Here is a 17,809-nt window from a genome sequence, read left to right on the forward strand (position 1 = left end):
AGTCTTCGCCTCGGCTCTAAGTTGGTGACTGAAAGTTACACTAACGAGTAAATGGATACTTAGGTAGATGAATGTGAGACTTTGGGACGCCCTCCATTCATATTGACGAGCGTCCAATTTGCGCTTATATCTGGTGATTATGTGGGTGGATGAACATGATATTTGCCGGATAGCCCTCACTCATGTTGATATTGCCTGATTCTCTTTTTTATTTCGATTAAATAATGTAAATAATAAAGTAATAGCAGAAAAGATGCGCTTACATGATTACATTTTACACTTCGCTACGTGCTCCATCCATCCCTCCTCGACGAGTGCTTGATCACCCTTTCTCTGGTCTCAATTCTTACGACAGCTCTATAATTCCCAGCCAAAAGCTATATGCGATACAACCATACGTACCTACTGGAAAACAACCTCTATTTTGCTCAAAGAATTTTTTGTGGTAAAATTAGATTACTTGATTGTGGCAAAAGAGTCTTTGTCCGTGGAAATTACACTTCTTGTACGCGGCAGGGCGAGATTTTTCGTCTAATGAGGCGTGTGGTGAAGATTTTTTCTGAGGAACGAAAGTATGGGAAGCCTAAGAGGCGAAAACGTAAAAGAGCTTGTCAATGGTCATATAGATAGTCGATTAGGGAATAAGTCGTCGTTGTAAATTGCTCTTGAATGCGATTGGTAGTTGCCGTCGAGAGGCGCTTTGACAAAGATGTGCAAGAAGCTTGGTGAATGGATGATGAGGCGAAACAAATGTATATTTTTGGGCGCATATTCTTGGCATAGAGGGTGCCACAGTTTACGTTCAAAAACTGGCCGATGGATGTCCAGTATTGTCGTTCATATGGCATAATATCGGTACTGAATCACTGTCCCAGAGCCTATTATTATCAAATTTCAGATATGAGCCTTTGTTTATAGTTTCAGCAAGATCTGTATAACTTTGAAACACCTATGAAAATGTTTGTACAAAGTATATGCGTTCTGTGGCATATACTTACGTTCGCAGGCTTGAGGCAGTTATAGAATTTACGTTCAGACAAAATGGAGATATTTAACAAGTCCCGGCCCTTCCTTTCTCTGTCGGTTTAAATTTTTATTTCAACTTATTCTGTCCTTTTATATTTCCTTTTATTTCTTCTTTCCATCTGGCGTGCCATTTTAGCGTTTCTCGATACACTCATCAAGGTGTTTATCCTCACTCCCAAGAGTATCCGTGTTTGCCAAGACTACTTGTCTCTCATTAAGCTACTCAGCATCAGTTCTATCATTCTTTGTGGCCGGAAAACTAGTATTTCATCGAAATATCAATATCGCCAAAACCTTTGTCGTTATTGATTGCTACGGCCAAATCGAATCAGGTACAACTATGGGTGTCATCCTGTCTAGTTTGCGATTTCTACGTCGCTTGCTGGGCTACGGCGACAATGCCAGCAACAGCGGCGTTAACGAAATGAATCCGTTGTACCAGCTTCCGCCAGAGCTTTTCTGCATGGTAATCAATAACCTGGGTTTACACGACCAGTTTGTCCTTTCTCAGACAAGCCGTGGCCTGCGGGCCGTCTTTTGTCGCCACTGGGAGTGGGAGATCTCTCAACTCCCCTCTAATGATAGGTCTAGATTTTGGGCAGGATTGGCATTTACTTTTCCGGATCACTGGGCATGTCCGCAATGCTGCAGACTGCATCCTATCAATGAGTCGGATACACCAAATTCACCGCGGAATCCTCCTTGTGGTGCTGATCTTTCTCTACGAATGATCAACCCAGGAGATTATTCCCTCCAACAGAATCACATACAGAATGCTCTAAAGCTCTCTCGCATGGGAAATTCGCACCAAAATTACCTCGACAGCTTGATGAGGTCCCATCAGCTCAGCAGAATGACAGAGTTCATGTTTGAACCGTCCTTTACAGAGACCTACACAGCGAGGCCTAGAATTATTAATGGCCGATTCATCCTGCAACAAGAGTGGGTGATTACAGATGAGATAAGTATTATGAGACCTCTCTTCGATCACATCACCATCCCCGGCTGCCCACACTTGAATGTCTTTGGCAAGGGGATCATGCACTCTAAATGGTGGAAACGGACGGGAGCCAGAATGACTCAGGGGGGCAATCCCAGGCTCAGAGCAAATATCCTCCTTGAGCAGACGATAGAAAACGCGATAATATACGACGGATCTAGCGTTATTTGTTCTTGTCCACGGTGCCCGACGGACTTCGAAGTCAAAGTCTCCGAGGATATGCTGACGGCGACGATCCGGGCCTGGCACGACTTTGGCGGAGAGGGTGCACCCGTGGATACTGGTTGGGACGCACATGTAAAGACTCCTGGTCTATCGGACTGGATTTACGAAGAGCTGCGGTTTGGTCATGTTCCAGGTAGCATTGAGAAGTTGTGGGTGTATACCCCTGAAGAATCAGAACTGGCAAGTCAGCAGAGGGCGTCCGGAGAGGTCAACTCGTGATGCTGGTTATACCACATGGGTTTGGGTTGGATACGTATGCTATGTATAAAACAGACTGGCAATGCGACCGAGTATGTCTTTACTGAAAAGGTGTGTTATTTTGGTTATTTTCGTATTATTTTTTCGTTTTGGCGCTCATTAGACAAGACCATTTCATGAACTATGCAATGGGTCTATGATACACGGGTTGCTGTACTTATATCGCAATAATAGAGTATTTCTTTTGTTTCTTCACATGATTCATATAAAATGTATGTAATACAATACGCAGAAAGAAAATGGTTTAAACACACTTGTAGCAAGACCTTATCCACTCAGCGTCCGTGACGGTCTTGTTGTTCATATAATTTGAGGCTCTGCTACCAGATTGATATAAGCGCAATATGCAGTATCCAATAATATTTCATTCTCCTCTTCTAGAATTCCTTCTCTTCCCTAATCTCAAGACGTCCGGGGAGATTAAAATGCTGTGAAGATGTCGCAAGAAGGCTCCTGTCAAGCCGTCTCCCCTTCCGGGGGCCCTTTCTTCCCCACCCTCAGGGTGTCGGGGGAGGTTGAAAATGCTGTGAAAAAAGGAAAACACCACGCTGCTTTTTTTTTCGTCAGCGCGGTGAGTCTGGGCAAGTATCAAATCCCGACATTGGTGGAACGGGTAAAATAAATATATTAAAAGTAAAGTAAAACTATGTGTAGATACAGAAGAAATATTGGACATTTGAATAAGAGAAGCCTACGTACTGTCGTTTACGGAGGTTAAGCTGCCTTTGAAGTGTTTGCTTTTAAGCATCTGAGTTTGGGAAGCCATAGAATTTGTGCACTATGTCCGCCCTATGAAAATTTGAACGCTTTGTACATCAGGTTGTTTATACATGGTACAAATATATCAAAAATTACATATACTTCGGCAAAAGTAAATACCCTCGGGTTAGTTGGTGGCCGAGGAGAGACATGCATGAGCCGGCGCCTCCAAACGTGTCTATTTAGGGTAGGCTCGTCGTATTCGTTGGGTTGAAGTCGGCGATTGGAATCGCGATGCTTGCAATAATCGGCTAGACTAGCGGTGGTTCTATTAATGAACTATTAGGTATTTGGGGTAATAGATGCAGGCATTTGGCGGGTGGTGTGATTTGGAGGATTCGATTACGCTGGTTGTGGTGCTGAGATGCTATCAGCATGTGAACAAATGGTAAGAGGTACATAGATCACCGCCAAAATAATAGTGCACGGAAGGTATCGTATGATCTAAGAGGACGCAAAACGTGGGCTTGGCAATGCATCACCACTCAGCATCATCATCACTCTATTCTTACAGTATCGTGAACCCAGACTTCGTACTGCAGATTAATGTAACAGCGACAGCTTCCTTCTTTCAGCTCACCACGGCCGTGGCCCGATGGGGTCACCTGCTCCCATTCCCCCACAGTACGTGTAATAGGACAGACACGATCAACCTATTAGGCAAAGACGTAGCCCACGATGAGCATCGTCTCCCGCTTTCAATAGGAGCTAAAGACAGCCTAGCTGTGAGCATCGTGACAAGGGGGGAAGCAAAGTGCATAAACCTTTTTTTCTTGTATTCACACGAAGCTACGTGTCTTAGTTGTACAGTATAAAGGAAGCATGGCTGGCAAGGGAGGCTCAGAGGGGCGTGAAGCTTACACGCCCCCCCTTCCCTTGAATCCTTGCCATGGATGTCGACGGCGTGTACTTTTTCATTTGCTGGGGAAACACAGGCCAGCAAATGGTGACGGGAGCTGCGCGTCATGGGCCGGATCGCAGAGAATCGGCGTCGGCCTTGTTGGCGCTTGTATGACAAGGGAACGATTCACCGTGTGCGGCTTTGCTCTCTTGGTGGCGGGATGAGTTTGCATGCTTCCCCGCAAATGGGTGACGAGTTCAGGGTGCAAGCTTTGGAGTGAATGGGTGGGATGGACGAATGAAGGTGAGGCGATTGAGTAATGAGGATTGTCCTTGTATACACACATGCAGTCACTCATTTGCTTATGGCGTGAAGGGCAAAAGGGTATTTAAACCACTTATAGCCTCGATTTCGGGAGCTTGCCCTCTTGTCTCTTTTCGTCTTGTGCAGCTCATAATTTCCACTGTCTGGGACGATTGGTTTCTTTAAGAGCATTAATCGGCCTTTCTCATTCTCCATACCATTGGCGTGGTTGGCATTTGTACAGCATCTCGTCTTTGATTCCTTCGTACTCGAGGTACGGTACCCTGACCGCGTCGTCATACGAATTCGCAGCATCGCCGAATTGACACAATAAGGCAGACATCATGGCTGGGTGGCAGTCTTGTAAGAAACAATGATTCCAACAATTCCCAGTCTTCACAGCTTGCTAATATCCGCATCACAGGGAACCCCTTCAGTAAGAGGGAGACGCACAGCAATGGCTCCATCGTCGCATACAAGATTTTGACCTTGCTCTCGTGGCTTTTGTCCGTCGTCGTCACCGTCTACTATGCCGTTGACGAGCCTCACGATGGCTTCCACATCCGCCGGCGCATATGGGACCAGAACTACCTGTATCCCAGCGCCTTTACCATGAACCACATCCTTGCTGATATTTACTGGTAAATTCGCCATGGCTTCGTCAATTCTCGCTCAAGCTTTCTGACAATTGAAAACCAGGGTTGTTCTCTTCATCCTCCAGTTTGGATACGTCACATCGCTCTTCTCCAGCAGTGCCGACGTCGTTGCCGCAGCTGCTGGTGTCGGCAGCCACTTCATCCTCAACAACTTGCTTCACTTTGCATTCGTAATGCTCTTTGTGAACTCGCACTTCTACATCGCCGAGGTCATACTGATTCTCAACTTCTTCAACCTCAGCTCGCTGTATTTCCGACACAACACAGTCCCGCGCTTCATTCACGTTCCTGTTGCTACAGGCCCGTTGGCATGGACGTTTGTGGCCATTTACTGGAACGGCGCCATCATGGTGCCGCACCCGCACAGCCTGGTGGCCAGAATCTTTGGCAATGTCTTCATCTGGTCCATTTTGGCATACGGATTCTTCTTCATCATTGCCTTCAATGTAAGTCACATTTGCTTCAAATGTTTTCCCTTGCATCAAATACTAATCATCACAATCCAGGACTACACCATGGGCTTTGCTCTCAGCGTCCTCTCGGCGGCAATTGGTGTCGCCCAGTTCAAGCGCCAGGTCGTTGCCTTCCAGTGGATCTTTGCGTTCATCATCATGGCTATCCTCTTCATCTCGACGGTCACCGTTGCTGTTCCAGCCATGTCGGGCAGAGACGTCAGATGGAGGCGAACCACGGGCAGAGACGAGGAACGCGCGCCGCTGCTCAACGAGTCGGCCGCCTAAAGGCGAAAACAGGCACATCAATTCCTCACCAATTCCGTGAACCCAGAAGCGGTGAGAAGATGCTTGTTTCACAGCAGACAGAATCACCCGAAAAGCCTGTTTGCTGAATCACAAAAGATTCTCAATGTCAAATGGATATGACGTAGGGAGAGTAGCACCACAGATCTGTGGATCTGAGTTGGCAAGGGGCTTATCGCCATGTTTTGGTTCGGCGTACGAAATTAAGTTGAGATTAGGGTATTTGCAGTCCTGTACTCGTAATTGGTAGCATCGGTCGGTTCTGGCTCTGTTTCAGATCCGCGTTCAGTTGGTTACATAACATACAATCTTCATATTTGCATGCAATGATCCCTAGATTTTGCCAAGCTAGGACCTTTTGTTCCGTGAAGACAAGCATCATTCACCATGAGACATTCTGCTTATGACTTTTCCTTGACGGATCGATGACGTCGACGGAAGCAGTGCTTTGGCCACCCGTATCGATAAGCATCTTTGAGCCACCCCCGGCGTGGCCATAGAACAGACCATCTCCACTGCAACTCTGCATTTGCACAATGCATCTTGATATTGTCATTCGTGTCGATAATTGTAATCAGCTTTTATCTCGTCGTCCGGTTTTCATGTGGTTGTGCAGCAGATGAAGCCTCTCAGGCCGTTCCCCTTCCCGCTCAACATCGGAACGGATATTTGCCGGATATCTCGCATCTATGGCATCTTGAGGAGCGATCGGGGCATGCGATTTGTGAACCGCATCTTTTCTCCAGAAGAGCAGGCGAGAAAGGATCCCAGGCTCCGATGTCTCGAGAATAGCCCACTCGATAAGCCCTTTTTGAGTGAGGGAAGCAAACACTTTCAGCCGAGTATTGGAACAACGCCGACCAGTGAAGAAATTGCTCATCGGGATCCTGAGAGATGGGCAGCTGCTACATTTGTTGCGGGCAGGTAAGATTGTATTCTTGCACTTGTATACTGTTTCTTCCATAGGAAGGAGAAGAAAAGATTTATATAAAGGAATTTCTAACTGGAGGAAATCTTGTACTCACATAGATTCGCTGCCAAAGAAGCCGCCATCAAGGCTCACTCCCATCGTCGCCTCACATTTCACGACGTCGTGATTGAGCGCCGCGGCAGAAATGAGGAGCGTCTAGGGAGCGGACCGCCTGTAGCACGTATCAAGGGCGATGAGGGCGAAGATGAGGATGCGAGTGCCATGATCTCGATTAGCCATGATGGCGACTATGCGACGGCGGTCTGTATGGCGTATGATCCGAGTGTGGTGAGCGTGAGTGGTGAACGGGACGAGGGAATAGTGCGATGAGGAGATGTTGACGTCTTTGGTATACCCTATTTATGAATCGAGAAGCATTATAGAAGACAGACGAATGGTATATACTGTACATGTTCGCTTTAGATGATGAACAGGATATCTCACCACTTACTGGTAGCTGCTGTATTGCTGACTGCTTGACCATGTTGCAAAACAATTGCAGAAATGCTGCTGCAAATGTTCACACAGTTGGCAAAAATAATAATAATAGAATTGTCACATGTAGCAAAAAAGGCATTCGCATACATCGACGTACCAGGGACTCGAACCCTGAGCCTCAGTCTTAGGAGGACTGCGCGCTACCATTGCGCCAGCACGCCTGTGAATGACAGTTGATGGTTTGGACCAATTGTGACTAATGGAGGGCGCGAATTTAGCTTGCCCTATAAAGCTGTCGCAAATGTGGACTCTCATTTCTTGATATTCTCACCAGAGAGTTTGAAGCCGAAAAAGAGAATGATTGATAAACTATGAGATGAGTTCTGTGTGGAGGAATGGGGAACTTGGTCAAAAGCTGGGTTGGTTCATGGAAGGCGGTGCGCTGTGGCATTTCACCCTTTTGCGCCTGCCCTTTTCGTGGTACAATGACAGATTAGGTACATTGAGTACGTCGCTGCACTTTTCAACGCCAAGCCATTTCAACTTCATTCTGATCATCCATCTTATATCGTCCATCTTTGTGATGCAGTGGCATGTTGCTTTTGCTACTCCGTATTGTACACATAATCGCCAAACCTTTCCAACACCATCAAACGTACAGTGATACTTTGCCGACGCGGCTCCGATCCATTGTGGGGACAGAGTGTGGCTTAGATGCCAGGATTACAGCCTTGTTTCCGTCGCTGCCTGTACGCTAATACAGATGGTTGATGGACGACCTGCGAGATACAGTTAAAGTGTGAGTGGGTGGGCATTTCAATGGCCTTGCTCGACTGTGGTGCTGCGACTTCATATATTCCGAGTTTGATGAATGACTCATCTGAATGGCTAATAGTGTCCCTGGTGAGCCAAGACAACATTCGCCAGATACCCGAGTTGCCGAGCACGCGATAGAGTCCTTCGAGGACGACATGGACTAGCCAGGGCTCGACTTTCCGGAGCTGGCAACCTCTCTCTTCCGACCACCCGGCTTGGGATACGATATGCCGACCGGTTCAAGCATCTACAGACCGCATATCTTGTTGCTCCTGACGCTCGATTCTATCGACCAGAACTCATGTTGGTTGCGATGCTGCACATCATATCCATATGTGAGATTTCTATGAAGGCTGCCGCCTAGACCTCTAAAAAGGATGGGCATATGACACGCAATTGGACCAACCGGGCGCGCGCCTTTTTTGATCCTCCGGTGGCTGCAGCTCTGCCGATGCCGCGCCGTGCATAAGGACGACACGGCGCCGATGTTTTTGGCTCGCCGAAGTCGTTTTATTCGACCTGCCGTCCCACTAAGTCTCACTATTTTAACAGATTTGATATCAGGGCTAGCATTTACCCGCCATTAGTCAATGGCAGCACTCGTACGAGAGACATGCTTAGTCCAGAAGAGCAACATTACCTCACATCCGCGGCATCTTGTTGCCCGCATCTCTCCCAAGGATCCAGAGCATGGGCCAAGTGCTCCCTTTGCTCACCGTCCCAGCGTCTGCTTGAAGAAACGGTGAGGGCTTCAAGCTGTCCGCTTTCTCATAGGCCCCCCTTATTAACAATGGACGCCTTTTGCACGCTCTGCCTGTAAGATACGAAGCGCGACTAACAAACAAATGCATCCGATGTCCCCATATCGGTCAACAGTGGGGGGACTAGCGCAGGGATTTTTGCAGCCGCGGTGCATGTTGGAGTTCGCCAACAGGGATTGCGACACCCACTGATGCAGGGCCTACAGGCCAAAGAGGCCTATAAGCGGTGATGCCACAAGGCCAGCTACAGGGGTCGGGGGGGCAATTGGGGGCAATTGGGCGAATTTGCCGTTGAGCCTTCTGGCGGGACCCACTCGCGGCGTTCAGTTTTACATTCAAGATTGTACTTCAACTCGAACCGTTTCTTTGTTCCTCACTCAATCCTTTAATTCTTTTTCAACATCTTCAGCCTTCTCTTCAACGAAGGCGAACCTCTGGATGACGGCACCATGGACGTCGTCTTATCCCGCCTTGGCACTCAGCTGCTCACGCCCAATACAGACGAGCTGCTGTTTCGGGAACCTCCCACCTTTCTAAGTCGGTACGTGTATCCCAAGGTTTATCTGGTCAGCATTTCGCTGTCTGTGGTACAATGGCGTGCGCCTCTCATTTCTTGCGTGATGAAATACATCCAATACTTGATTTCCACCAATTTCTGTCTAATTTCTCCTGCTAACAATATGCCTCTGCGTTCTCAGCCTCGGCATCGATACCTCTGAGACTGAATGGATAGGTCGCGTCTCTGAGTTTGCTCGGTCTGGTATTCTTCAGGGTGCGATTCTCGCCACTTCGGCGGCTTGGCTGACTTTTCGTCTTATCCGGCATCGCAAGAACTCCGTGCCAACCACCAGGTCCAAGGCATCATCGATTAAATGGCCCTACGAAATTGTGTCACAAGCCGCCCGCATCGCTTCGCTGGTCTTTTTGACAGTGGCCCTGATCAAGGGGAGAGTGCATCTGCTCAACGTTGTTGCCATTGCCTACGCTTTTGTCCTCGGCTTGATACGACCCATTAGCCATGATCTCGCCTGGCGTCATCTCGTTCTTCATCAAATCAACTATGTCCTGACTGCCACGTTGTTCGTTCTAGCAGCCGCACAGCTGCTGCCTTGTATTGAGATTGGCACGGATCAATGTGTTGGGGATGTTGGCATCGTTGGCTGCCTGTCGTCGTTGGGTGCGGCCGTTATTGTCGCATTGATTACTCCACGAGAATGGATCCCGCCTACCATCAAGCATGATATTCCGGGCTACACGGATCAAAATGATCCTGCTCCTGAAGAGACATGCAGCTGGTTCAACTATTACTTCACCTATGAGTGGCTGACACCTCTCGTATGGAAGGGCACCAGGCAAAAGCTTGACATGTCTGGTATCCCAACGTTAGCCTGGTATGATGAGCCCATGTATTTACTCCAGAAGATCAAGAAGGCCCGAGCACTCTACAAGAAAACTCTATGGACAGCCTTGAAATTTCAGCGTAAGGAGTTGATACTGATGGCCACGTGGGCTGCTGCCGCTTTTACAATGGAGAACGTCTCCCCGTATGGCATGTATCGTCTACTCGACTATCTCGCTAACCCCAGTGGTGCCCAATACCACCCGGTTGTATGGCTTATTCTCATGTTTGTCGGCCCCTTGTCTCGATCCGTCTTGTTTCAGCAATATGTCTTCAACTCAACCAGATTGATCGTTCGAGTCAAATCTGCCATGACTCAGGAGCTATATCACAGGGCTTTGGAGTCAATGGAGTTGGAGGAAGACCCCTTCGATATCAAGGCAGGAGGAAAGACCGATAAGGAGAAAGAGGCGCAGGGAGCCCAAAAATCGACGTCTGCTGGACGTTTGGCAAATTTGATGGCCGCTGACGTGGATGCTGTCTATCGAGCACGAGATGTAATATTGGTTTCTGCGGGTGTCCCTGCAGGTACCATCATATCTCTCTACGGCCTTTACAAAATGATGGGCTGGGTATCTCTGGTGGGAACGGCGATTTTGCTTTTGGCTACTCCGATATCCGTGTACATGGGCCGGCAGATGTATGGCGCACAGAGACGAGTGAGGAAGGCACAAGATACACGCATTTCTCTTGTTGCGGAGTATCTAGCTTCCATTCGCGCCATCAAGTACTTTGCCTGGGAGGATCCCATCACAAATCGAATCATCGAGTCAAGGGCGGCCGAACAAAAGGAATTGTGGCGAGTGGCTGTTCTGCAAACCATGGTCAACCAAGTTACCCAGTGTTTTCCGTACATCGGCCTCCTCGTCATGTTCGGATTGCACGTCGGGGTAGAAAAGCATCCCCTTGACGCTTCTACTGCCTTTACTGCCGCATTCCTCGTGAAGAACATCCGTAGAAACATCATGATGGCCAGTGCGTTCTCAAGGAACTTTGCTGCTGCAAGCGTCGCCTTCAACCGGCTCGACAAGTATTTCGATAGTACTGTGCCCCTCCTTCGATATCCCGTTGGACCCCTGAGAATCGAAGGCGCTTCGTTCCGTCGAAACAAGAAGGCTACATTCCGCCTCGAGGACATCTCGCTAGACTTTGTTGAAGGTGGTCTCAACGTCGTTACTGGTCAAAGTGGAAGCGGGAAGAGTACCCTCCTGCTCGCGATCCTAGGTGAAACGCATCTAGAGGGTGGCAAGGTCACCGCGCCCAACGACATTGCCTTTGCTTCGCAGTCGGCTTGGCTCCAGAATGATACCGTTCAAGCCAATATCCTCTTCCAAAGCCCCATGGACCGCGCCCGATATGACAGAGTAATTGAAGCCTGCTGTCTCAACATAGACCTCAGGGAGCTCTCTGACGGTGACCAGACTGTCGTAGGTGAGAATGGTACATCCTTATCTGGAGGACAGAAAGCTAGAGTGGCCTTGGCTAGAGCCCTTTATTCCAAGGCATCTCTATTGCTTCTAGATGATATTTTCTCCGCTCTCGACGCCAAAACCTCTGCTGGCGTCTGGAAACATTGTTTCTGTGGCGATCTACTCAAGGGCAGGACTGTTGTTCTCGTCACTCAGGTTCCTTGGATCTCAGCACAGGCAGACTTTTCCGTCCTCCTCGAGAGAGGTCAAGTCAAGAATGCCGAGGCCAACATTGGTGCAGTTCGCAGGCCCATCCAGATTGCCGAAATCCTTGGAGGAGATGATGATGATATTGAAACCGAAACCGAAACCGGCACAGAAACTCCTCCAGAGCCTGAGCTTCAATCTAGTGGAGATGCCCTGAATGATCCGTCAAAGGTGGCCACTGAAACCTCGGCCAAAGACATTGTGAACCAGGAAATGAAAGCATCAGGCAAGGTCGGTCGATTGGCCTCCTTGGAGTATATGAGATACTTTGGACACCCGCTTTTCGCCGTCTTTTGCTTGGTTGGCCTCGCCGGCTCCAACGTCTTCTTCTTCGCATCCAGTTATTGGATGGGCATCTGGGTAGAGGCCTACAATAACAACGCTCACGTGGACATCGCCTATTACATGGGTATTTATGCCGCCTTCACCTTTGCCGAGCTAATCTCCTTTGGTTTGGTCATTATCGCTTTCGAATGGGGTGCATGGCGTGCTGGTCGCAAGCTTCACAATGACTTCATCCGTGCGATCATGAGAGTCCCCTTGTCATGGTTCAAGACGATCCCCATCGGTCGCATCACTAACCGGTTCTCCGGCGACATGGCATCAATTGATTCGGGACTTAGCTCCATGCTCCGGGTGACTTTTGATTCCATCATGATGCTGTTTGCCCGTATTGCCGCCGTCAGTTCAATCATGCCGATTTTCATGATACCCGCCTTCTTCACCTGCATTTTTGGCGTTGTGGTTGGCGAGATGTACACACGAACAGCGGTCATCATCAAGCGACTTGCTTCGTCCGCACAGTCGCCCGTCTTCTCCCAGTTCGCCGATACATTGGCCGGGCTGCCCATCATCAGGGCTAGGGCGGGTATGGGTGAAACTTTTGGTCGCGATCTGGCATCCAAGCTGCGCGTTTGGTCGGCCGCAGCAGAGGCTAACTATAACTGCAACCGTTGGGTGGCCATGCGAGTGGACTTTGTGACTTCCCTAGTCGCTCTTTTTGCTGGCATTATCGCTCTTTCAAAAGTTGGAGTGGTTGGCGCTGGTTTGGTCGGTTTCTCCCTTAACAATGCCAACGGGCTGAGCCAGACTATTCTCATGCTCGTACGAGCCATGAACGACCTTGAGGTAGAGATGCAGAGCTTCCATCGTGTCAAAGAATATGTCAAGCTGGAGCCCGAAGGTAAAGACGATAAAACATATGCCGAAGAAGGGGAATTTGCAGACGATGAAAGCCACGTCATTCCCAAGAATTGGCCCAAGTCAGGAGAAATCGAGTTTCGCAACGTCACCATTAGATACGATCCTGATGGCCCCAACATCCTCACGGACGTCAATCTCAAGTTTAAAGCTGGAGAGCGAGTTGCTGTCGTCGGACGAACCGGCTCCGGCAAGAGTACTCTTGTTCTTTCTCTCTTGCGGTTTACGCATATTGTCTCTGGTCAAATCTTGTACGATGGAATCGACATTACCAAAATCCCCCGGCGCAGGTTGCGTGAAGGCCTCACAATCATCCCTCAGGAAGCGACACTGTTCAACGGAACGGTGGAATCTAACCTTGATCCTACCGGTCTCGTTCCCAAAGCGATTCTTGAGAAGGCGTTGGAAAACTGCAAGGGCATTGCGTCATTTTCCAGTGACGATTCCTCTGATGAGACGATTGTCGACGGTGTAGATGACTCTGTTCACGGACAGTCTCAAGGAATTTCTTTGACGACACCAGTGGATGCCCGCGGAGAGAACTTTTCCCACGGCCAACGCCAGGTCTTGTCTCTCTGCCGTGCGCTTATCCGCCAGAGCAAGCTGATGCTGCTAGACGAGGCTACTGCCAGCATGGACTACGAAACGGACAAGGGCATTCAGCAAGTGTTACGCACCGAGCTCGAATCTGCTGGCGGAGACCGCACACTCGTGACGATTGCTCATCGCTTGCGGACCATTATCGACTATGATTCCGTTGTCGTGATGGGCGCCGGCAAGGTAGTAGAGTAAGTAGCCATGCCTCCAGCGGTACAGCGCCAGGTTATATTGTAAAATCGCTAACTTTTGATAGATATGGTTCTCCCCGAGACTTGTACAATTCCAAAGGCTTGTTTTACGACATGATATACCACAGTGGAGAGATGGAGGAGCTACAGGAGTTTTTGAAGGATAAATAATGGAGTACATTTTTTATTTTTATTATTAAATGGCGATAGAAGATAATTTTGGGGGCATACGAATTTGGATAAACGAAGCTTCTGGCATAGAGGCGAGGATGAGAGATGATACCTTTAAAAGGGGGTTGCTGAACGCTGAAAGGCAAACGATATTCTGAATAATAAAATGCTTCAATATGAGACGTCCCCTCCTACAAACATCTTTTATCTATACATCTAACGAGCCTTCCCCTACCTACTTGCTACCCAAGTTCCAGATGCCTATCCGTCATTTACACGCTAACCTTTCACTATGACACCCTTGCGAGTCAGGGATGTCATCACTGGAAAAGTTCAACATTTATGAGTTTAGACACTGGGCATGCACTTGAGGTCAGGAATACATGTAAGTTTTGGTAGCCATTTGTTTGGTGCATGTACACAGCGTCTGGAGGCCCTGGCAGCCGCAGCGACCCTGGTTGACAGGCATGAATCCCTGATCGTAATTCCCCGACTCGGCCGAGATGTCAACAGAGTCATCCGGCGTCATTTGGCTAGAGCTATAAAGGCCGGAAGACTCATCACATACATGATAAGAGTCAACAACAAGCTGTGAGCCATGCGATATCAAAGTTATGCAATTCACATGCATGATTGTACGCGGCAGTCGGGCAAAAGCGTGCTCGGATACACTAAGAGCATGCATATGCAGACGTTCAAAATACTGCCGGGCGGTGTGTGCAGATTTACCGGATGGAGCTCCATACGCGGATACATCATTGGCCACCTGCCAGATGCGGGGCTGTGCACGGACCTGCCGTCCGCGATTAGAAGAAAAAAAAAAAAAGTTCCAAACTTCTTAAAAACTTCACATGCGCTGTCATCGTCATTCTATCCCTGTACCTCATCGATATTGACGAACAGTTCTTGTCACCATGCGTTACATTCTCGTTTCGGGCGGAGTCATCTCCGGTACTGCACCATGTTCCACGCAATAATTTGGCGCCTGCTAACAGTTTACTAGGTGTTGGAAAGGGCATTATTGCCTCGTCCACGGGCCTGGTATGCTTCTATCATTCGTCTATGGCGGGACTCGGATCTTCGAATATTAACCGCCCGAATAGCTTCTCAAGACGCTCGGCCTGCGTGTCACCTGCATCGTGAGCATTACCTATCTGGAATCGCCTTAAAAAGTTTAGCATCGGCCTCTAACTTGAACGATGACGGCAGAAAATCGATCCTTATTTGAACATTGATGCTGGAACTATGAACCCGAAAGATCATGGAGAATGTTTCGTTCTGGACGACGGGTAAGCAGCTTCTGGAGCCCTTTCTTGCCCTTTCCAAAACGATTTTGGCAACCAACGACAAGTGTCTCGTACCGGAATCGAAAATTTCGAGCCCAGGGAGAAAAACTTTTACATGGAGTAAAAACTGACTCTTGGCATCTCAGTGGCGAGTGTGACTTGGATCTTGGTCACTACCAGAGATATCTGGGCATCAACCTCTCCCGAGACCACAACATCACCACCGGCAAGATCAACATGGAGGTCGGCCTGAGGGAACGCCGTGGAGATTACTTGGGCCGTACCGTCCAGGTCGTCCCTCACGTCACCAACCTCATTAAGGAGTGGATTGAGCGGGTCGCCAGAATCCCCATCGATGAGTCGGGCGCCGAGCCTGATGTCTGCATTGGTATGTCGCATCTGCCTTCACGGCCACAAGCTACACTGGACACTCGCTGACAATTTCTTAGTTGAGCTTGTATATACTCTCTTCCAATCCTTATGCTTGCGCTCCTTCTAACCTTTCATTTTACAGGGTGGCACAGTTGGCGATATCGAGAACATGCCCTTCGTTGAGGCGCTTACACAGCTCCGACACAAGTGTGGCAAGGGCAACTTCATCAACATCCAGGTCTCATATGTTCCCGTCATCAACGGCGAGCAAAAGACCAAGCCCACCCAGCACGCCGTCAAGACTATCCGGAGTGCCGGTCTCATTCCCGACTTGGTAAGAGCTTGAATCTACTTATTGCCTAGTCGGTATTTAGCTAACGACTCTGACAGATTGCTTGCCGTTGTGAGCGTCCTCTTGATCAAGATACCATCAACAAAATCGCCCTTCACTGCCAGGTCGAGCCTGAGCAGGTGATTGCCGTCCGAGATATGCCCACAGTCTACCAGGTGCCAGTCCTTCTGAAAGAGCAGGGTTTGATCACCGTTCTGCAGTCGATCTTGATGCTGGACAAGCTCACCCCTGAGCCAGCCCAGGTCAAGAAGGGTGCCGAAATTTGGCAAAAGTGGAAGGATGTCATCTCAAAGAACTACACAGAGACGATCGACATTGCCCTGGTTGGCAAGTACGTCGAACTTCACGACAGCTACCTCAGTCTCTACAAATCATTAGAACACGCGGCTATCCACTGTAAGCGCAAGCTGAACCTGATCTGGGTTGATTCCGAGCATCTTGAGGAGTCGACCCGGGAGGCCGACCCCGCCTTATACCACAAGGCTTGGCACGATGTTTGCTCAGCGTCCGGTGTGGTTATTCCCGGAGGCTTCGGCGAGAGAGCCACAGAGGGTATTATCAAGGCTACCCAGTGGGCCAGAGAGCACAACACTCCCTGGCTGGGTATCTGCTTCGGTATGCAGCTGGCCGTTTGCGAGTTCGCCCGCAACGTCTGCGGACACGCCAACGCCACCTCCGAAGAGTTCGACGAGAATGCCGAGTACCCCGCCGTCATCTTCATGCCCGAAGGCTCCAAGGAGACCAAGGGCGGTACCATGCGACTTGGCCTGCGCACCACGCACTTCCAGCCTGGCAGCGAGGACAGCAAGCTCCGAGCCATGTACGGCAACGCAGAGACTGTCGATGAGCGCCACCGACACCGCTACGAGGTCAACCCTGCCCTTGTTGACGAGTTCGAGAAGGCTGGCTTGTCCTTTGTCGGCAAGGACGATACCGGCAGGCGTATGGAGATCATTGAGATCAAGAGCCACCCTTACTTCGTCGGTGTGCAATACCACCCGGAGTACATCAGCCAGCCGCTCAGCCCCTCCCTCCCCATCCTTGGTCTGGTAGCCGCCGCCATCGGATGCCTCGACGAGGTTACCAAGGAGGTCTGCCAGGCCAGAAATGAGGCCAACGGCACTGTCAACGGAACCGCTTAATGGAATGAGTACTGAAGGTCTTGTATAATTTCCTCGGCTAAACCCCGAGGCCTTGAATCCTTGCAACAGCATGTGTAGATATAGAACCGCAGGTTTACGTAGCAAAAAGTCTGTGGATGTTACTATCTTGATTAAAAAGGTATATCTTATACCGACCCGCTTAGCCCCTTCGGAGTGGGCAGGCTGTTGACTGCTTCCTATGCAGCCAGCCTCCCACTCCAGAGCCACCGTGAGACGTCCTTCATCTTCCCGACGAGGGGGAGGGACGCTCACTTGGTTGGCGGGCTTGGCGGGTTTCAAGATAGGTTGTTTTGTTAGCTTTATAGATACTCTTTTTAGATAATGCCTTGGCTTCATCAAGCTGGATTGACTTGATGCCTCGAGGCCAGCACGCGAGCGCTGGGCTTAGATGCTTCTTAATGAACAAAATAAAACATAAAGAATAATTTGCAACTCCTCGTCCCACTCCCCACCGCCAATTTTAAAACTTGACTCGATGAGCTACCCTATTCAGCCCATCCTTCATTATTCATTACTTCGATACGAAGTGGTGTCAGGCCCAGCGTATGTAATCTCGCTTCTTATTCAGTATGACGCCTACAGATTGGACTG

General features: G+C 49.2%; 7 protein-coding genes and 1 non-coding gene across 8 annotated transcripts; 6 read left to right on the forward strand and 2 right to left on the reverse strand.

Annotated features, from left to right (window-relative positions):
* Positions 1-1,366: 1,366 nt before the first annotated feature.
* Positions 1,367-2,470, forward strand: M431DRAFT_1047 (hypothetical protein; the record flags this gene model as incomplete). Its single annotated transcript, XM_024911554.1, has 1 exon — positions 1,367-2,470. The coding sequence occupies one exon, from the start codon at positions 1,367-1,369 to the stop codon at positions 2,468-2,470; it is 1,104 nt and encodes a 367-aa protein (XP_024780784.1).
* Positions 2,471-4,009: 1,539 nt separating this feature from the next.
* Positions 4,010-4,468, reverse strand: M431DRAFT_503257 (hypothetical protein). Its single transcript, XM_024918281.1, has one exon. It carries the CDS (start codon positions 4,453-4,455, stop codon positions 4,183-4,185), a length of 273 nt encoding a protein of 90 aa, XP_024780785.1. The 5' UTR covers positions 4,456-4,468; the 3' UTR covers positions 4,010-4,182.
* A 4-nt stretch (positions 4,469-4,472) lies between these two features.
* On the forward strand, positions 4,473-5,933 carry M431DRAFT_203919 (hypothetical protein). Its single transcript, XM_024913365.1, has 4 exons — positions 4,473-4,775; positions 4,837-5,053; positions 5,112-5,514; positions 5,575-5,933. Exons 1-4 carry the CDS (start codon positions 4,757-4,759, stop codon positions 5,806-5,808), a joined length of 873 nt encoding a protein of 290 aa, XP_024780786.1. The 5' UTR covers positions 4,473-4,756; the 3' UTR covers positions 5,809-5,933.
* Positions 5,934-6,327: 394 nt separating this feature from the next.
* On the forward strand, positions 6,328-7,181 carry M431DRAFT_203906 (hypothetical protein). The gene is made up of 2 exons (XM_024913364.1): positions 6,328-6,750; positions 6,856-7,181. Exons 1-2 carry the CDS (start codon positions 6,446-6,448, stop codon positions 7,124-7,126), a joined length of 576 nt encoding a protein of 191 aa, XP_024780787.1. The 5' UTR covers positions 6,328-6,445; the 3' UTR covers positions 7,127-7,181.
* A 202-nt stretch (positions 7,182-7,383) lies between these two features.
* M431DRAFT_t11 lies at positions 7,384-7,455 on the reverse strand. The gene has a single exon. It is a non-coding gene; the product is annotated as a tRNA-Arg (tRNA).
* Positions 7,456-7,984, forward strand: M431DRAFT_203979 (hypothetical protein). The gene has a single exon (XM_024913366.1). The coding sequence runs from the start codon at positions 7,611-7,613 to the stop codon at positions 7,896-7,898; it is 288 nt and encodes a 95-aa protein (XP_024780788.1). The 5' UTR covers positions 7,456-7,610; the 3' UTR covers positions 7,899-7,984.
* Positions 7,985-9,260: 1,276 nt separating this feature from the next.
* Positions 9,261-14,045, forward strand: M431DRAFT_477499 (hypothetical protein; the record flags this gene model as incomplete). Its single annotated transcript, XM_024915568.1, has 3 exons — positions 9,261-9,352; positions 9,510-13,874; positions 13,940-14,045. 3 exons carry the CDS (start codon positions 9,261-9,263, stop codon positions 14,043-14,045), a joined length of 4,563 nt encoding a protein of 1,520 aa, XP_024780789.1.
* Positions 14,046-14,899: 854 nt separating this feature from the next.
* On the forward strand, positions 14,900-17,639 carry M431DRAFT_503262 (hypothetical protein). Its single transcript, XM_024918282.1, has 8 exons — positions 14,900-14,996; positions 15,049-15,086; positions 15,149-15,184; positions 15,255-15,334; positions 15,478-15,719; positions 15,781-15,788; positions 15,846-16,037; positions 16,094-17,639. Exons 1-8 carry the CDS (start codon positions 14,960-14,962, stop codon positions 17,195-17,197), a joined length of 1,737 nt encoding a protein of 578 aa, XP_024780790.1. The 5' UTR covers positions 14,900-14,959; the 3' UTR covers positions 17,198-17,639.
* The last annotated feature ends 170 nt before the right edge of the window (positions 17,640-17,809 follow it).

This window comes from Trichoderma harzianum (assembly GCF_003025095.1).
Source record: "Trichoderma harzianum CBS 226.95 unplaced genomic scaffold M431scaffold_1, whole genome shotgun sequence".
NCBI classification, from domain to species: domain Eukaryota; kingdom Fungi; phylum Ascomycota; class Sordariomycetes; order Hypocreales; family Hypocreaceae; genus Trichoderma; species Trichoderma harzianum.